The sequence below is a fragment of the Cervus elaphus genome, chromosome X (assembly GCF_910594005.1).
Source record: "Cervus elaphus chromosome X, mCerEla1.1, whole genome shotgun sequence".
NCBI classification, from domain to species: domain Eukaryota; kingdom Metazoa; phylum Chordata; class Mammalia; order Artiodactyla; family Cervidae; genus Cervus; species Cervus elaphus.
This window is the reverse complement of record NC_057848.1, coordinates 133998332-134019425: the sequence shown is the minus strand read 5'-3', so window position 1 is coordinate 134019425 and position 21094 is coordinate 133998332. Positions and strand designations below refer to the sequence as shown.

The 21094-nt window shown below is 38.4% G+C and overlaps 2 protein-coding genes across 10 annotated transcripts in view; one reads left to right on the top strand and one right to left on the bottom strand.

Annotated features, from left to right (window-relative positions):
- CASK (calcium/calmodulin dependent serine protein kinase) overlaps window positions 1–21094 on the bottom strand; it is a 370356-nt gene that overhangs the window by 145028 nt on the left and 204234 nt on the right. The gene's annotated exons all lie outside the window — the stretch shown is intronic.
- GPR34 (G protein-coupled receptor 34) lies at window positions 955–10142 on the top strand. Of its 2 annotated transcripts, XM_043895782.1 has the most exons (4): window positions 955–1074; window positions 1694–1785; window positions 6941–7046; window positions 7901–10142. In XM_043895782.1, exon 4 carries the CDS (start codon window positions 7981–7983, stop codon window positions 9109–9111), a length of 1131 nt encoding a protein of 376 aa, XP_043751717.1. In that variant the 5' UTR covers window positions 955–1074; window positions 1694–1785; window positions 6941–7046; window positions 7901–7980; the 3' UTR covers window positions 9112–10142. The 2 variants fall into 2 exon arrangements, with proteins under 2 accessions (XP_043751717.1, XP_043751719.1); XM_043895784.1 differs by lacking the exon at window positions 6941–7046.

Here is a 21094-nt window from a genome sequence, read left to right as displayed (position 1 = left end):
GGGGGAAGCAAGAGCTACAAAATGTTTTTATTCTAGCAATTTAAAAATATTCCGTCCCATATGTCAAATTTATAACAAACTAAGAGCACTGGATAATATGATGTTTAGGAGAAAGAATGTACTCTAAGATAATTAGAATTGTTAGATAAAGCCCAATGAGTTAAATATTATTTAGTGCAAAATAAACAGAGCTGCAGGGCAATAATTATGGGGAGGATAAGAACTAACTTTTCTTCATTTCAGATGACAACAAAAAAAGGGGAAATGCGATTAAACTGCAGGGCCAGCAGTTACATAGATGGACATATAGTGGTTAAACATTGGACTAGGACCAAAAACACTCCCTGCAGAGTAACTTCACTATTTTCTTTAAAATATAGGAGGTATTTCAATCTACTTGGGAGAGTTTATCAAGGAGAGAATACTATCACAAATTTCATCTAATCCTAAAATTATAAGATTCTGTTAGAAAATAAATCCAAGGTCTTAATTAAGGGAATACATGAAATACACTAAGTAACACTTTAAAACTAAATAATAAAACGATTCATTACTCATGTTACCATAATGCAATACAGGAATGCCATTTTATGTTGATTGCCAGTTTCTAAAATGAATCCAGAAAGAGAAATTAAATGCTTATGCTTTAAAAGTCCAGACAGCGTATTACGTATCATTATTTAGGAAAAACAGAAAATGGATATTTTAGCTTAGAATTTATAGACTTCTTTATTTGGGAGGAAGGAGGGAAAGCTTTTCATAATTGTCAAGGTGGAAGGTATTCATGTAAAAGATGTAAGCAATTTCCTAAAGTTAAGTGTTGATTGAGCTTAAAGATAAAAGTTTTGCATAGTGGTGAAGTTTTTGATATTTTCACAGGGAGTCTAAGGGTTGTCATATTGAAAAAAGAAAGGAAAAAAAATACACCTATTACCACATTCAAATATATTAAAAAAGACAAACCCAACCAGTTGCACCACAACCGGATGGAGGAACCCAGCTGACACACCAAGACAAGTCTGTGTGTAGGGAAGCTTGGGGATCAGCTCCTTTTACTTCAGGAGAGCCTGAACTGTGAGTATGTCTTGATTTCAACTGCATAAATGATCGTTTTTGAAGTTACATTTTGATGATCTGAATAATAAAAATGAAACCTGCTTCATGGGTGACTAGCAACGCTTTGCTTCCAGAACTTGATGAGTAAACTGCTTGAAGGATACCACTGCCTTGACTTGACTTAAAATGAGGCTGTGTCTTCTTTAGGATATGCGATGTTTAAGATCATACTATCAATACGGTCATGTTGTTTGTACTATGTTTTGTATCCTGGACAAAGACTTGCAGATCTACTTGAATCAATTAAAAGTTATTTTCATATGCAACACACTTAATTTCTAGTGTATTATAAGTACCTTTTAAGTTATGTTGACTCCCTACTTTTAATGATAGTATTTTCTTTATTATATGGCTTCTATTTTATGGTCATTACCGGACCAATTAAAATTTATGTTTCATGTTTCAGAGGTTACTATGGTGAATATTAGAGAAAAGAAAAAGCAAAATACACTTCAGTCAATGCACTTAAATTTTAAAAAATGTTTTAACCACAGTTAAATTGATAACAAAACCTTATGTACTACTAATAGTATTCTTTCCAAAATGACATGCTTTTTAATTTTCACTTTGTATGCAGCAATTAGTGCAATTTTTAAAGCATGGCCTGAATGATTCAGTGGATATCACGTCAAACTACAAATGTGAAAGGCTGATAGCACTGCCAAATAGGTATGTATTTTCTATGTGATGTTTTCACAAACATAACCAAATTGCATTTTTATACATGAATTTATTATATGGCAAATAATTTTCACTGATATTTTGTTAGCTATAAATTCTGAAAAGCTTCAACTATTTTTTAACATTTATTTTTGGTTGTGCTGGGTCTTTGTTGTTTTGTGTGCGCTTTCTCTAATTGTGGTGTGTGGGCTTCTCATTGCAGTGGCTTCTGTAGTTGCAGAGAACAGTCTCTAGGAACATGGGCTTCAGTAGTTGCAGCATGCAGTACTTGCGGCTTGCGGGCCCTAGAATGGGCAGGCTTCAGTAGTTGTGGCATACAGGCTCAGGAGTTGCGGCTCGGGGGCGCTAGAGCGTGGGCTCAGTAGTTGTGGGGCATGAGTTTAGTTGCTCCGTGGCATGTGGAATCCTCTTGGACCAGGGATTGAACCTATGTCCCCTGCAATGGCAGGTGGATTCTTATCCTCTGTGCTACCAGAGAAGTCCCCCAAAACTGCTTTTAAAAAGCTTTTGTACACTGGAGGCCACAGTGGAATCTTGGGTCCTGCCCTCCAGTACAGAAGTTCCTATAGCAGCCAGTTGAAAAATTACTGGCACGGAAAGGTGGTGCTAGTGGGTACAATGCAGCACTAATGACAGGGTTGCAAACGTCAGGATTTGTCAAGTAATACCACTAAAAACCATTAACCATCTACTATCAAAAAACCACAGTGACCACTTCACACAAGTCACAACTCATATCCACTGGGAAATTGGTCCACTCTGTGAGTGTAGTGATTTGTTTCTTATCTTCACTGGCCATTCTTAACAAATCAAGTAAGTAGTTTTGAAAACATCAGTAAATGGCCTTGGGAACAGAAAGTGACTGGCACATTGTAAAGGAGACAGAAATCAGCCATTAAGTTCAAAATGGAATCTAATCTGTTAATTCATTAATAAGTGACAACACTAGCCATTCAATATGGGCTTCTAAATGATGGATATTACTACTATTTTAAAAAATACATTGTTCTCTTTGAGCTTGAAATTGCAGCAAAACAAGGAAGGTTTATTGCTGATCTTAACCAACTATTTATTTTATCTGAAGATTGGAGCTGAGGCAAATGGTTTTAGGTTTTGTGCTAAATGGCCTTCTAGAAACATCTTGATCATGGCTATCAGGCCTAGAAATAAGTTTGAAAAGATATACTTTTGGGGAAAATCTGCTCAGCATTCTGAGAATTTCAGCAAACTCTGGACTGACTGACTTATTTTCATGAACATAGCAAATAAAAAGATTAGTACCTTTTTCAAAGAGGTAAATTTAGGTGACATAATTTTCCTTAAAATTGCTAGTGTGGATAGTGTTAAAGGAATCATATCAAAGTATTGCTGACAGAACTCATCATTAATAAAGAAAATTCTGATCATATGGGATTAGGAGGAGTGAGGTTTGGTGAAACGGATCACTGGCTCTGAAAGTCAGATGGATCTGTGGTCATGGGTAGCAATCATGAACATCTTTATTTTTCATTAATACCTCTATCACAAAGTTGTTATAAGGATTATGTAAATGAAATAATATAAATGCGCTTATTAACACACTGCCTGATACACAGCAAATGCTAAATAAATATTACTTACTGATTCAGTCATCTAGCTCAAGGGTTCAATTCTGACTGTACATTAGAATGCCCTGAGAAGCTTTTAAAGGAAACCATTGCTTGGAGTCTATTCCAGACCAATTAAATCAGAAGATCTAGGGGAGGGGGCCAGGCATTGGTATCTTTAAAAATCCATCAAGAGGATTCTAATATGTAGCCAGGATTGAGAGTTACTGAGAATTTCTTCTACAAAGTACCCGAGCATGGTAGTCTCAAAAAATCTGTGGTGCTAAGACCCTTACTACTTCCTAAGATAGACGGTTTCATTCTAAAAAAGTATTTCCTTAAAAGGAGACAACATCTGTTTTGGCATTTTCACTCACTGGTCCTTGTTCTGCTTTCGGGAGAGATACAACACAAGGTGAAATCCTTTTCTCCGTGGTCTTGAATGCATTCCCGTCTCCAGATGCCTGTTTCCTTCCACTTGCTCCTTGCTCTTCCCCACCCCACCCCTCACTGGCTCTGTGGCCTTTTCTTAGTGTGCTGAGGAGGATGAAACCCTGTACTCAGGGGCAAACCTTACCAGCTGAGGACAGAACTGGATTAGTAGGACAGTCTTCATTTAAGACACTCCATAGGCATGAAGTCAACCAAGGACGGGTTAGTTTTTGTTGCAGCCACATCACACAATGGATATGGCAACTGCAGTCAACAGCAACTGTGTTTCTGTTAATGGAGGTAACACCCTTCCTGTACTTGAACAGTTGATTTTAATATCCACATGCAGGACTTCACAAACTTTTTGAGTAAATCCCCTCTTTCATTCAACAGCATTTATTGTGCTAAGCACTTGGTACACAGAGGCAAATTAAGTAGGACTTGTTTCCTAACTCTGTTGTTCAGTTGCTCGGTCGTGTCCGACTCTTTGCAACTCCATGGACTGCAGCGTGCCAGGCTTCCCTGATCCCTCACCATCTCCTGGAGTCTGCCCAAGTTCATGGCCATTGAATTGGTGATGCCATCCAACGATCTCATCCTCTGTCGCCCTCTAATGGAGTTTAAAATATAGCAATGGAGAAAAGAAAAGAAAAAAAAACAAACCCCTCTACAGTTTTCAAAGTTAATTCAGCTATCTGAGCTCTCAAAATCACGTCACCTGTCATGCCTCAGCTCACTTTCAACAGTGGCCATGAGCTGTTTCTACCTGAGCCTGTCATCTCCCTATGTGACCACATAACACAGGTCCCTCTCCAGGGCCCCTTCTCCTCTTCCTGGTAATCTACATTGCATGCTCAGCTCCATTTTTGGCAGCCTGCCATTCTTCCTAGATTGCCTTTTCCTTTTTAGGGTTTCAGATGACCAGAAACACGCCTGTAAGTTTCTAACAACTTTGTGAAATCTGGCTCCCTGCAGTTGAGACACACAAAAGACTGGACTCAGTCCTCTTGCCTCCCTCCCTCTGTTGTTCTGAGCCCCGCACTCTGGGGACAGGCTGTCACCGGGGATTACATAACTTCCTCTTCACCAGTCAGTTCCCCTTCCGAGGATTCAATTTCCCTCTTTACAAAAATTTAAACTGGAATTTCATGCTCTACTAAAATGGTTTCTTCTGGATGAAATTATGGGTAGAGTTTTAAGAAGGGCTAAGTTTTTTCAAATGTTTTTCTCTGTGTATAATGTCAAGTCAGGAAATGAATTATGGTAATTCAAATCTACTTTACAGCATTCAAAGTTTGAATGCACACTCCTGCAAAGATATTTTCCGAGAGCAGGGTCTCTGTCATATTCACCTTCATTTTACATGCAGTATTTAGGAGGTGCTAGGGCTTCTCTGGTGGCTCAGAGGTTAAAGCATCTGCCTCCAATGTGGGAGACCTGGGTTCGATCCCTGGGTTGGGAAGATACCCTGGAGAAGGAAATGGCAACCCACTCCAGTATTCTTGCCTGGAGAATCCCATGGACGGAGGAGCCTGGTAGGCTACAATCCACGGGGTTGCAAAGAGTCGGATATGACTGAGCGACTTCACTGCACTTCAGGGGTAAAGAAACATCAACAACTTCAGATATGCGGATGATACCACTCTAATGGCAGAAAGTGAAGAGGAACTAAAGAGTCTCTGGACGAGGGTAAAGGAGAGTGAAAAAGCTGGCTTAAAACTAAATATTAAAAAAAACTAAGATCATGGCATCCAGCCCCATTACTTCATGGCAAATAAAGGGTGAAAAGGTGGAAGCAGTGACAGATTTCCTTTTCTTGGGCTCTAAAATCACTGTGGATAGTGACTGCAGCCATGAAATCAGAAGATGTTTGCTTCTTGGCAGGAAAGCTATGACAAACCTACACAGTGTGTTGAAAAGCAGAGACATAACTCTGATGACAAAGGTCCATAAAGTCAAGGCTATGGTCTTCCCACTGGTAACGTACCATTGTGAGAGTTGGATTGTAAAGAAGGCAGAGTGCAAGAGAATTAATGCCTTTGAACTATGGTGCTGGAGTCCCTTGGATAGCAAGGAGATCAAACCAGTCAATCTTAAGGGAGATCAACTCTGAATACTCACTGGAAGGACTGATGCTGAAGCTGAAACTCCAGTATTTTGGTCATCTGATGTGAACAGCTGACTCAGAGTCCCTGATACTGGGAAAGATTGATGGCAGAAGGAGAAGAGGGTGTCAGAGGATGAGATGGCTGGATGGCATCACTGATGCAATGGACATGAACTCCCAGAGGGGAGATGGTGAGGGACAGAGGGGCCTGATCCATGCTGCAGTCCATGGGTCACAAAGAATCAGACACGGCTGGGCAACTGAACAACAACAGTGGTAAACAACCTGCCTACCAATGAAGGAGACATAAGAGATGCAGGTTTGATCCCCGGGTTGGGAAGATCCCCTGGAGAAGGTAATGGCTACCCACTCCAGTCTTCTTGCCGGGAGAAACCTATGGATAGAGGAGACTGGCAGACTACAGTCCATAGGGATGTAAAGAATCAGACATGACTGAAGCGACTTAGCACTAGATATTCACCAAAACGAAAATAATCAAAAGGTGTTGTTTTAAATCTGTCACTGAACACTTGTATGTGCCAGGGTAAACAAAAGAACAGTTTTGTTGTTTGTAGAATGCATTTCTTTCATTTCTACAAACAAAAAAACTAAGGCTTAGAAAAGGTTATTTTACTGACTGAAGGTCACAGAGTTAGTTAGGTCTCATTTTGATATGAGACCCTGAATGTCTGTTGCACCTGCTAAGAAGCTTCTGTAATGAAGTATGGCAGTCATTCTAAGAAAGAGATGCAATGAGACCCCCTAGAATCCTATCCTCCCATCTTCTCTTTATGATGACCTCTCAGACTGAGCTCTTCAGAGCTGCTGATGCCCAACAAAGAGCAGGTAACAAATAGCATTGCTAACATTGTCTGCTGCCACAGACAAGTGGAATTCACACACTACCAAGAGTCCCAAACACCCTAGCCCACAGACTATGTCAGCTGCAGGCACTTGCTTTCAAAATCTTGGATTGCACGTCCTCTATCCTATTTACATTACCACTCTATGCTTCTAGGTCAGCGGACTCTCCAATCTGACTCTCTGGCGGCCATCATCACCTGTCTTGGTTTTGTTTGGTTACTTTGCTCTCCTGTGCAAATGTTGCGAGTCTACCTAACCAGGCAAGTGTTGTGCTCTATTGGTCTGTTACATTAATTGCACACCCCTGTAGGCTAGTGATTTTAATACCTTCAATGAGGTGTTAGATTGAAAAAGAAATTTACAACTCTTTCCTCTATTCCTTGGAGAAGGGGATGGCAACCTACTCCAGTATTCTTGTCTGGAGAATTCCTTGGACAGAGGAGCCTTGTGGGCTACAGTCCATGGGTCACAGTCGGACATTTTTTACAATGTCTGAAAAGTCAATCATCTACTATTTGTGCAAAGTCAGACACGACTGAGCAACTAACACACCTCTATTCCCACTGTGGAATGAGAGACTGCCACAGTCTGTCACATACTACATGGCAGTAGGTGCCAAAATGAATGAATGAATGCCATCTGTGAGGGAGAGTCAAGGCAGGAAACTGGACAGGGGTCAGCAGTGGGTTCAGTTCACTCATGTCTCACTCATGTCTCACTCATGTCTTCACTTTAGGGAAACTGACAACTCATCTTTGAAAAATATGAGCTGTCGTCTCTATCTTCATTTCTTTCCCCATCCCAGCTTCCCCAAGAAAAGACAATTCCATAGTTTAGTTGATTTTAATATAATAACAGACCTTGAACACTGACCATAGGATAGAAAAGGTTCGTGAAGGATGCTCCAACAGCTTCTACACTATGTGCTGCTTGTCTTGTGATACCATAATGCTCTCACATACATTGTGCAGATATCCACATGGTTCAAAGTAGGATAAAAGAAAAGTTTCTCACAATGTCTGAAAAATCAATCATTTACTATTTGTGCTTTGAGCTAAATTAATTGTTACAAATGTAACAAACAACTCACTCAATGTTTGGCATTCTGTTGTAGGAAACATCTGAGGACATAAAAGCTACACTCAAGGAACATGTCCTTTTAGCACCTTCACTTTTTGATCCCTACAGAAGAGAATGAGAAATCAGATGGTGACGATGATGACAACTTCAGTCAGCAGCTGGTCTTGCTCCTCCAAAGGAGTGCACTTTAATCATAGTGTCCAATCGCCATACAACTTCTCAGGAGCATCAAATTCTACTGCCTGCTCCATGGATGAGAAATTACTCTCTAGTGTGTTAATAACATTTTACTCTGTTATTTTCATCATGGGGCTGGTTGGAAACATAATTGCCCTCTATGTATTTCTGGGTATCCACCGCAAAAGAAATTCCATTCAGATTTACCTACTCAATGTAGCCATTGCAGACCTCTTACTTATCTTCTGCCTCCCTTTCCGAATAATGTATCACATTAATCAAAACAAGTGGACACTAGGTGTGATTCTTTGCAAGGTTGTGGGAACACTATTTTATATGAACATGTATATTAGCATTATTTTGCTTGGCTTCATCAGTTTGGATCGTTACATCAAAATTAATCGGTCTATCCAACAACGGAAGGCATTAACAACCAAGCAGAGTATTTATGTTTGCTGTATAGTATGGATAGTTGCTGTTGCTGGATTTTTAACTATGATCATTTTAACCCTTAAGAAAGGAGGTCATAATTCCACAATGTGCTTCCATTACAGAGATAAGCTCAATGCAAAAGGAGAAGCAATTTTTAACTACGTTCTTGTGGTAATGTTCTGGCTAATTTTCCTACTAATCATCCTTTCATATATTAAGATTGGCAAGAATCTATTGAGGATTTCTAAAAGGAGGTCAAAATTTCCGAATTCTGGTAAATATGCCACTACTGCCCGGAATTCCTTCATTGTGCTTATCATTTTTACTGTATGTTTTGTTCCCTACCACGCCTTCCGATTTGTCTATATTTCTTCACAGCTAAATGTGTCGTCTTGCTATTGGAAGGAAATCGTTCACAAAACCAATGAGATCATGCTGGTTTTCTCATCTTTTAACAGCTGTTTAGATCCAGTCATGTATTTCCTGATGTCCAGTAATATTCGCAAGATAATGTGCCAGCTTCTTTCTAGACGATTTCAAGGGGAAGCGAGCAGGAGTGAAAGTACTTCAGAATTTAAACCAGGATACTCCCTACATGATACATCTGCCATGGCTAAAATTCAGACTACTTCTTAAAGCACTTATGTTGAACATATGAAAAAGTGATAAAATGCAGCCTAATTCCCTGAAGAACAAAAAATCATGAAACAAAGCTCAGGTCTTCCTGAAGTTCTTTGCTTATCTGTGATATTTCATTTGCTTAATTGTAATATATTTCAAGAGTAAGCTTATAGTCATCACTGGAGTACATCTGTATATAAAATCTTTCACAAATATATTGTTAGGCTAATGCTGTTAACATAGATTATAAAATTAACTGAAATTTATGATTTTGACTATAGAATAATCAAAGAAAATGTCATAGTTTCTCAAGTCACTAAAGTAATTATTCAAAATCAAGTACCGAATACTAATTTAAAGTGTGTTTAACAGTTAACTGATTTGAGGACTGACTTAAAATGTCAGAAAATATATGTTCATTGCCATTTGAAAAGCTTGTATAATTTGCCATTGTATTCATTTATGTCTAAGCCTATCAACAGATAAAATAATAATTAATAAAATTCTAACAAAAATGAAATCAACCCATTATCTATCACTCCTTAGATAAAATGGAAAGAATTTAAATGCTGTACAGTAAAAATCAAACAATAGATGAGCTAAAATTCAATAACCTAGCTACAGGACTTAAGACTGCAACTTACTTAAAACAGATTTATTAGCAATTTAGCCATCTTGAACCGCACAGTTTGGTAAAGTATAATTAAAGATGCATATACCATATGAGCCAGCAAGTTCACTGCTAGGTATACATCTTACAGAAGCACTCAAAACATATACATAAAACACATGTAAAGATGCTCACTGACCTACTGCTCATAATATTAAACAAATGGAAACAACCTAAGTATGAGTATGCATCAGCAAAGGAATGGAGAGAGAAACTACATCTGCATGCATCAACATGGAGAATTCTCAAAAATAACACTGAATAAAAACCAAAAACTGCAAAGGGTATGTACCATATGAAATGATTTATGTAAAATACAAAACTATGTTCATATTCTTTACAGATCTGTACATATGCAATAAAAATATAAAACATATGTGGTAGCCTGTGTGGTGGTACATGAGTGTTATATTATTTCTTGTATATATCTCAGTGTTTGAAATATTTCATAACAGTACAGAAAACCTGCAGAACACAATTAAAAGGAGCAAATTCTGAAATTTTCATGTACATTAAAAAATAACTAGAGAGTAAACTAAGAGAAAGGGCCCTTATATTCTTTTTAAAAAATTTATTTTATTGAAGTATACTTGTACATTCTTTTTCACATTCTTTTGCATTATGGTTTATCATAGGATACTGAATATAGTTCCCAGTGCTATGTAGTAGGACCTTATAAATTTTTTATTACTTTGCTTCGACAACATCAACAAATACCAAACTGAAATTGAGTAAGTATGACAATACTGATTTCCTTTCATGTTCTCAAAATAAATTTTTTTTACATTGTTAGTAAACATTTATATCCCTATGTGTCTCTATTGTAAACATACAGTTTGAATGGTTAAATTACATTATCTATTATTATTACTAGTTAAGGAACATTAAAAGTAACATATACGTACTCATAATTCTAGAAGCTTTCTCATTATTTATATTAAATGTGAGAATTCCTATAAAGCCTTGCACAATGGCAATCTCAAAGAATAAAAAAGTATACCAAGTCAATTCTTGCTATATTTGTGTCAAAATAAATCTTGATAAAAGTCAACCTATCTATAAGCTCGTAACAATAGATGTTATAGTAACCTGAATCCTTATAGTAACCTATACACCTTACAGTAACCTGAGTCCTGTAGAATATTTCTACATTTTTAGAAAAACTTGCTAAAGTTACCAAATTTGAAGCTATTTATTATATATAACCTTCTATTTCTTATTGAAATACTGTCCCTAGCTCCCCCAAGCCAAGGTTTAGTTCTAGAAGCATACAGAAGAGGGAAATGCAGAAGTATATACTTATCCTCACCTTGCAACAGATCTTCAGAACAAGTCTCTAAATAACATCTCACATACGCAAAACCAAACAAAGGCAAAATTAACTGCTTGGTTGCAAGAGTAAGACCTAAATGCTGAGTATTGCAGTTAGCTTTGGAAAAGTTATTCTGTGCAGAGCTGGGTTTGATGGCAGTTGAATTTCTAAGATCAGGTCAATAGAAGAAGAAAATGATGTTCTAGTACAGAAGGTTTTATTTTCAATTTCTTTTTAAAATAGATTCTTCAGTCCTGCTGATATGAAAGTAGAACTAATATAATTACAGCTCTGTGAAGGAAAGCATTACTGAAAGTTATCCACAAGAGAAAAACAGCATGAAATAGAGTTTTCTCAACAGGCAGCCTGGATTCTGCAGAAACATATTAACAGGCTAATTATTTTCTAGTTTTTTGAAATATGAATGGAAACTTCTTTTACCAGATATTAAAATTGATTCTTATCCTTTATTAATGATGGCACTGCATGGAGCACATGCCAGGATGAACTTAACAGTGGAGCAGAGCTCACATCTCTATGCAGACCCTCAATGATACATAAGATTACATGCCAAATTAATCTCTCAAAAGGGTAGAAGCAGGAACAAATCAGAGGGCAACCCAAGATTCTCGATGTGCAAGAATCTTGTAAGGTGGGTTTAAAACTTTTCTGGGTGACTTTGATACACTTGCCTCCAGAGAGAATCCCTGCAGATAGAGATGACATCATAAAAAGCACGGGGGAAGGAAGAAATCATAAATAGTGCTGCACTTATTGAAAATAGTGCTGTGCTTATTTAAAAGAAAATAAAAAGCCAATTTAGAGATGGTTGGATGGCATTGACAATGGACATGATTTTGAGCAAATTCATGGATGGTGATGGACAGGGTAGATGGTGATGGACAGGGTAGATGGTGATGGACAGGGAGGCCTGGCGTGCTGCAGTCCATGGGGTTGCAAAGAGTCAGACACGACTGAGCAATTGAACAAAAACAACTTGTATCACATCCCCCCAAAATTCCAAGTGGATCAGAGTTAAATGTAAATAATGAATGCATTAAAACACTAACTCATCTGTGGAAGGGAGAGGACCCCCTATTAATAAAATAGAAATAACAATAGGGAAAGATGCATAGTTTTGACTTTAAAAAGTAGACTATTTTTTGGGGGGTGTCAAAAACCATAAACAAAAATAAAAGCTAAAGCACAAAGTGGGAAAAATATTCACAACAGATATGACATTTACTGGAGAGTCTTTTATGTCAGGCACCAAAGGACACCATAAACTTCTAAAGAAACTTGTATTTTTGATCAGAACAAAGCAATTGAATCTCAGCATACAATCTGAATTACGTCAACTTTGTTGAGATAGAAACTCTCACAATGGATGATACAGTATCCTTTTTCATAGCTACTTGACCCAGTTGAGAACACAGTTCCTCTAAGTGCCTGCTATTGTGCCTCAGTTCAGTTGTGATTTTCAAATTTAAGATGTGGAGGGCTGGTTTCATGGTGGCTTCACAATAGACCCTATGGTAAAAAGGAAGTGCTAGGTTTGTTCTAAACTTTTATTTTGCCCCTTCAAGCTCACATGCAAGGGAGTAGGAAGCAAGGTATTGAGTAAAATATATTTGTTGATGTGCCTTTTACTGTGCTGGGTGCTTGACATGCATTAATATAATTTAATCCTAATTGCATTGTTATGGAAGTATCAACTGTATTTTTTATATGAGGCGATGCAAGTTGGTAGACTTTTATTCCATAGGCACTGTCTCTGCTAAAACACTGCTTTTCATTTTGCATTTTATTTTGCCCAAGCAAAACGGTAATGACTGAGATATCTTCTGTTATTAAAAAAACACACCATACACGGGCATTACCATGCAGTTAGGGCAAAAATTCTGCTATTACTCATCAAAAGTATGTGATATAAAAAAACCAACATCTTAAAAAACTAGTTTTCTAGCTATCACACATTCATACACTCTGTAAAAGCTCTGCCTGAAATATGGATGATAAAACAGTACAAAAGCAGGTTGAATAGAAGGAGAAAAAAATCAAATTAAAGCATCTCACCCTTATTAATTTTGCTTATAGCCCAGGAAATGCACAAAGAACCATCCTAAGATGAGCTTTGGGAAAGGTTTCTAATTATGGTTTGGATGCAGGTATTGATGATGTACAGAATCTCTTTTTTGCTTTAGTAAGCCATACAAGCTATTCCAGGGGCAACAGTGAACTGTTAGTTATACTCTGGTTTGGTAATTCCACATATACTCTTCTTTTAGGTATAAAATAGTTCAAACATACAACAAAGCAAAAATACAAAAATACAATGTAACAGGCAGCTAAGCACCCATTAGCTAAATTGTGCAGATGTCAAATGTTTGGGCTCTACTCACTTAACTGTTTTCTTTGTACCTATACATAATCTAAGAAGATATACACTAGAGCTCATCTCGAGGTAGCTGCTTGCCTAAAATTAGTGTATATCTCTCTGGTGTACATGTTTACCCTATTATAACATACATAAGTGGTACAAATAACAATGTACATTAGCTTTTGTTTTAAAAATTTACACAAACAGGATCTTACTAATACACCCTTTTGGAACTTTGTTCACTCAAATTGTGTTTATGTGGATATATGAAGGTCCCCCTCATTCATCTTCACAGATGCATAGTGTTCACTGTGAGAACAAACAACAGTTTGATTCTCCATTTCTCCTAACAATGGGTCTTTAGGTGGTTTCCACAGTTTCGTTATTAGAAACCACGTTCAAGTGAAGTCTCCTGCACGCATGTGTGGACATTTTCTATGGCTGACACCTAGAAGTAGAAATGCTTGGTTGTAAAGGGTATACACATTTTCATTTTATTTCATTTGTGACCAACTGCTCTCCCAAGTGATGTTTATCAGTTTATACACCTATTCCACCACTAGCAAGATGAGAGTGCCTCTACCCACATCCTCACCAATAGTTGGTTTTATCAGATTTACTAACTTTTGCCAATCTGAGAGGTGTGAAATGGCATCTCCCCAGGGTTTTAATTTGCATTTCCTTGATTACAAGTGAAAAGGAGCAGCAGTATCTCACGATTTTCTTTGCCCATTCATGTTTCTTCTTGGGTGAATGATCTATTCATATCTACACCTCTTTCCCTTTTCCCTATAATGAGTTGCCTGTATTCTTTTTTTCTTTCAAATCATTGACCTAATTCTTTAGATATTCTGTATACTAATCTTTGGTTCTTTATATGGGATGCAAATAACTTCTACCAGTCTGAGACTTGTCTTTTACTTTGCTTATGTTTCTTCTGCCAGTCACCACAAGGAAAGGAAGACATTTTCTAATCAATAAATCTAGAGGAACCCTGGCCTTCTGGAATACAGACACCCTTCAAGGACCAAGCTAAAGAATTTGTAGATGAAACGATCTTATAATCAGACAGCTTAGCATTTCATTCAGATATAGTACACAGGAGTGCAAATGAGGTGTCCTTTGAGAAGCAAAATGTTTCCTGAGTGTTAATCTACAAAATTCAAACATGTTAGTATAGACATGCAAATTATTTTAGGGGGATACAAAGTCTCCTAGACCAGGAGTAGATCTGTTAAATGTATCAACATATTTAAAGAAAGAACTGGCCATTCACTAGCAGGTGAGAGAAACTTGGAAGAAAAAGTGAGGTGGCGTCTATGAAGATGTTGGTATTGCCCATCCAGACAGAGTCCAGGAGAAGAGTCTTAATCAATGGACCAGGAATATTATCACCCCACTGGTAAGGCCACAGCAAGGATTATGGTGGGGCTGGATCCAATTGATCTTCTTAGCCTAGTGACATTAAATATTAGATAATGAACTAGGAGGCAGCATAACAGGTTCATAGGGCAGCTGCTGCAACCAGACTGACTGAGTTCAATTTCTTGCTTCACCACTTACTATATAACCTTGTACAAGCTCTCTTTCCTCTGTTGAGAAAACAAGAATAATAGGAATACCTAACTCATAGTGTTATGAAGGCTAAATGAATGAATACATGTTCCTGGCCGCTAAGAAACAGTCAATGTATGTTACTGAAATGCTCAAATGCCAAAAGAAAGACAGGGGAAATATACAAAATGGAGTGGTCAGAAGCTTAAGATAAATATCAGAACTAGGAAGATACACAGTGGAAGCTGACTTGGACCAAATGAGGTGGGGAAAGCACTCAGAAAGGGCAATTGAGCTTTCACCAATAACAGCAAAGGCCAGGACAAGAGCTGTGCAGACCCATGCTATTTTGTGCTGGTCAGAACCATATTCTGAAACTTGAGCAAGTAGCAGAACAGAGGATGCCAGAAAAGGGGCGGTTTGAAAGAATGGGATTATTAAGCCTTAAAGCAGAAGACTAAAGGAAAGACAGAACAAAACTGTGTGTGTGAGGGCACGGTGTGTGTGTGGCCTCAGAGAGCAAGCAGAAAGAGGACCAGTGAAGGACAGGAGCTGCAAAAGCAGCATGTTTCACTTGACTGTAGAATAGGAAGCCAGTGAGTTATCTGCTAGTAGAACTATTTCATTATAGCATGGATCCTCAGCAGGCTGGGAAGGCAGCATTTTGAGCATTTAATAAGGTTTGGATCTGATGTTCCTAAGATCTCTTTGACAGTTTTGGGTTTTGCCTTCATAATGAGTGGTAACCAGGGGCCACCGGTGATCTTTGTCGGTCCATCAGGCTGTGCCTGCATAGTCATGCCCTCGGGCTCTTCAGATTGTGCGGCTGAGGCGGGTCGGTGCAGAGGAAGGAGGCTGCTTGCTGTATGGTCAGTGGTCCCCAAGCAGTTTTCCAGAACTTTCTTTTGTTCATTCATTCGTTAATATTCACTGCTAGAGAGACTGTTTAAACTCTATATAAAATAAATTGCTGGATTCTGGGAGTTTTGTGACATTTGTTATGTTAGGTGCTCATTGTAGGGTAAGGGAATTAGAGAAGGCGAGGTTCGGAAAAAGAACGAGACTGGCACTTTACAGGAACAGATCACCTTTAATGAGGCGAGAAGGGGCAGCAGTCAGATTAGTGAGCTGCTGCCCTAACCCAAGAAAAGAGTAAGTATATATAGGCATACATGTGGAAATCTACTGTCTTAAGGGGGCCTGTTCTTCTCCAAGGTTGTTCAGGATAGTTATCTCTTAAATGGCTGGGGCAAGGAATTCTGGAGATTGGCCAGAGGCTGGGACTGGCTGGGAGCTGGGCGTAATCAGCCTTAAGGTCCATTTTTTTTTCTTGGGGTGAGAGAGTTCTTTGTTTTGCATAGAATGGTGGGGAGCACCTGGAGGGGAGTTTTAACTCCAGGCTATTTTGAGCCGTGTAACTTTCCTTCACTCGGGTCTTTGCTTTGTTACTGTCACTTGGCTTTGTTAAGTGTAATCAGAGTGGTTGAACAGGTTACCACCTTGCATCCCGAACTGGAGGGACAAGGCACCTTCACTGTACAACTGGCTCAATGGTATAAACTCAGGTGGGAATGGTAATCACTCTGATGTGTGATTATTTTTAAATGTTATCCAGTGGCAAACTTCTGGACTAAAAGATCTAGATGCCTTCCTTTAACACGGCTGGTAATGCTGTTACAGGCCCTTTCCTGTTAGACAAATTTCCTTTCTATGTTTCCTACCTCTTCTCACGTTCTATCCCCTACCAGGACCTTCTAGCACCCCCAATACCCTCAACTCTAATTCTTTCCTCTCCTATACTCAGCAGCACCTCTTTCTCTTCCCCAGTTGAGTTTTATCTATTTTCTGACTTTCTCTTTGAATTGCCTTTCTCACAATGTAGTGTCCTCTTATGTGTCCCCTGATCTGTCGGAAGCAGAAATGTTTCATTATTTGGGTGGAAATTTGGTTTGTACTCAAAAGAAAAACACTGTTTCCGCTATATTAAAAACAACTTTCAGCTGGTTGCAAAGGGAACTGATGAGGTTTGCATGCCTGTTCATATTCAGTTCCCCTTTGTGGCCAGTGAGACTTGAAAAACACTGGAACACACAGGGTCAGCTCTTGTGCAGACTGATTATAGAGTTCCAAATATATGTGGCAAGTGGTGAGAGGAGTCAGCTAAATAAGTAAATGAGGGTCTCATGCTCTGTCAGCTGGCATTTGTGATCCTGCAAATAACTAAACCTCCAGTAACAAGTACAACCTAGCATGGTGGACAGAACGCTACGAGAGGGGCAAGCTAGACTAATCATCTTTCTATATCCTTTTAGGCTCTAGTATTGGAGATACCTGGGGCTTCCCCGATGGTTCAGATGGTAAAGAATCTGCCAGCGATGCAGGAGACAGGGGTTCGATCCCTGGGTTGGGAAAATCCCCTGCAGCAGGGTGTGGCAACCCACTCCAGTATTCTTGTCTGGAGAATCCCATGGACAGAGGAGGCTGATGGGCTATAGTCCATAGGGTCGCAAAGAGTCAGACACGGCTGAAGTAACTTAGCAGGCAGGCAGGCAGGCATTGGAGATATCATGTCCACTTTACTTTACTGATTCCTAAGATGTTGATGCTCACTCTTGCCATCTCTTGCTTGACCATGTCTAATTTACCTTGATTCATGGACCTAACATTCCAGGTTCCTATGCAGTATTATTCCTTAAAGTCCACTGGACTTTACTTTCACCACCAGACACATCCACAAATGAACGTTGTTTCTGCTTTGGCCCAGCTGCTTCATTCTTTCCGGGAGCTTTTAGTAATTGCCCTCCACTCTTAGGATCCACTTCTTACAATCAAGTTAGCAGAAACAGACTTTTCCTCTAGTTTTACTGAAAAGCTAGATTAGTTCTAGAAATAGAAAGGGGCTATTTACAGAGGATAAAAAGTACAAAGGAAAGAGTATGGATACTTTCAATACACCTCTTCATAGAAGAAATGAGCAAAAGAAAATGACAGCTCCAAGACTGAAGCAAGGCACGGTGGGTATGTCTTTGCAAAGTAAAGTTTTCTTTTTGGATGTTATCCAAGAAACAATGGACTCTGAGGTACGCATACTATATCAATCCTTAAGGAAGAGCCACTGTATTGTACTTTGAGGGAAAAAATATAAAAATCTAGTTAGAACATTGCTGTTGCAAGTGCATTAAAGAAAAGATGGTAGATTAAAATTCTCTGCAGCTCTTCCCATCCAGTAGTGGAGTCTTTGCCTATCTCTTGAGTCTGAGCAGGTACTGTGACTTGCTTTGACCAATAAAATGTAGTAGACATTGTATGGCATCTGAGCAAAGCCTTAAGAGGCCTCACAGATTCCAGTTTTGTGTTCCTGGAACCCCAAGACCACCACAGGGTAAATAAACCCAGGATGAAAAATTACATGGAGAGAGATACTTAGCCTGTACCACCATCTCAGCTGAGGCTCCAGACATGAGTGAGGCCATCGCGGACCACTGAGGCTCAGGTGAGCTACCCGATAACGAAGAAGCTGCATGAATGGACCCCAGAACAAATTGCAGGATTGAGAGTGAACCAATGGTTGTTGTCAGAAGTCACCAAGTCTAGGCGTGGTTTGGTATGTAGCAGTAGATAAATGATGCACATAACATTAAAAGTATGTATGCCATTAGACAACAAATATAGTAAGTAATTTCATTGACAAAAAAGACAATGCCTTGAATTATTTTGCTTAAAAGCTCTGTGTGTGTGTGTGTGTGTGTGTGTGTATCTGGGTATGAAAGAGACAGGGAGAGAAACTTATTTTCCAAACCACTGAAGAGTGGGGATTGGAAGGGCTATTGAAGATTTAGTAATGAACAATGTGTTGACAGAGATAAAAACAAGCATATGCTGCGTGATGAGGCAACTGGTTAGGTGATCTCTTAAGAGGAAGGGATCTACAGAGTTTGTTAAATAGACAGGAAGAAGTGACTACAGGGGAGGGTCAAGGTAATTTCTCCTCTGCTTTCTTCATTAGGTAAAAGACCTTTTAAATGACATTGGTTAATAACATGATATGACATGCTGTTTTCATTACAAGCCTTTTAGTATTATTTGAGTTTACAAAACTATGTCCATGAATTGCTATGATTAAAAAAAAGTTAAGAAAAGCTACAGATATGAGAAAAACTTTCATATAAAATGTCAGACTTTCTTTTTACCACTACGGTAATTGTAGTTGTGAATGACTTTACGAAGGTTAACACTTGTGGTAATCACTAGTATAAAGCAAAACAAAATCTCCAAAGGACATAGCCTATTAAAGACAGATGAGTGTCAATGGGTTTTCAGCTTAAGGACAGAAATCCAATGTCCTTACAATGACTTTTATCTTACCACGTTTAAAGTGTTTTCCAGCTACGAAAATAAAGAAGCTTATCATTTTCTCAGAGCTTAAAAAAAACCCTAAACTTTTAAATTGTTCTAATTTTCTAGCTGGAAGATAGTGCAAAGCAGGCAGCTTATGCTTCAACCTTTAACAGTAAAAGAGGTTTAACTAGGGCTGGTAGTAGATTGCCCTCTACTGGTCAAAGCATCACCAAAGAAATGATTCTCTACAGACTTGTCTGTGTTAAAATTTAGGGTGGAGAGGGAGGTGGGAGGGGAGATCGGGACGGGGAATACATATAAATCCATGTCTGATTCATGTCAATGTATGACAAAACCCACTACAATATTGTAAAGTAATTAGCCTCCAACTAATAAAAATAAATGGGAAAAAAATTTAACTGTGGTTGCTTCTTTTCAATTTTCTCTACCAAATACTTCTGGCGATATGGAATTCCAGAGAACTTATATTTCCTGCCTTCAATATTTATGTGTAGGTTTATTAAAACAATACATTTTAGACTGGCTTTTGATGGAGGAAGAACAAGAGACTACATGGTAATATTAGAAACTATACCATACATAGTACAATTTGAGAAATATCTAATGAAACACCAACACTTGCTTAGAGTGACACCTTAAAATGACTACTTCAAGTCTAATATATCTCTGCCAGTCAAAACATTATGAAGACACAACCACCAATATAAGAAATGATTCAGACAAGGATCACCAATGAATGCTAAAATCCACTGGGTAAAACGGGGAAAAATATATTTAGAGCGTCTCAAAATATGACACCCTCAGATTACTTATCAATTGCAAAGGGCAAAAGCACCAGTATAATGGAGAGTTGGCAGCAATTAATAAATGTCCAGATTGAAACCCGATACAGTTTTGGTCACCAGGGATATTTGGTCACCTTTACCTAAACAGTCCAGATTCTGGTAGCAGCGAAGAATATGGGATCTGAAGTCACACTATCAGTGACTTCAGTAATAGCCCTACAATATACCAGTTGTAGTACCATCAACAAGTTATTTATCCTCTATGGACCTAAGTCTCCTCACCTAGGAAATGACAGTAATAATGGTACCCATCTCAGAGATACTTTAATTAAATATAGCATAAAAATTAAATGAATTAATATAGATAAAAGCACTTCAGTGGTTATCATTTGTTATTATTATAAATTCCCTAAAAGTGGTTCTCAGGAAAGTTTGTTACTGCAATACTTGGGGCTCTTAATAAGAGAAAAGAAATATAGACACTAATAGGTATAGGATGTAAGACCTTAGATACTCAACTCTTACTCATTTTCCTTTGACATCTTTTTTCCCCTTGAATAAAGATAGTGATACAGAGCAGCAGACTTACCCTCCAGACAATCTTATCTAGAAATTCCAAAGAAGTGACTGGTAATAAAATGGCCAGGAAATGGTCTTTGGAAGAAAAGCGGCAATGATGAGGGTTCTGGGCACTGATACATGATGCCTTTTTAACTCCCTAAATCTCACTGCAAGTCATAATCCAAGTCACTAGGGTATAGGTGTACGTATATATTTTATACATGTGACAATAAAATGGCCTAAATTATTTTAAGAATTCTATCATCCAATATTGCATTTTCAGAAATCTTAGTCTACTTTTGGCTTTTCAAAGAACTTGAAAACAAAAAGGTCGGTAGGTTTTGAAGCATGATATGAACCAAAATTGACTGACTCAA

Excerpts from the sequence above, each read along its gene's own strand:
- GPR34 (XM_043895784.1), top strand. The coding sequence starts at position 7,981 with ATGAGAAATCAGATGGTGACGATGATGACAACTTCAGTCAGCAGCTGG.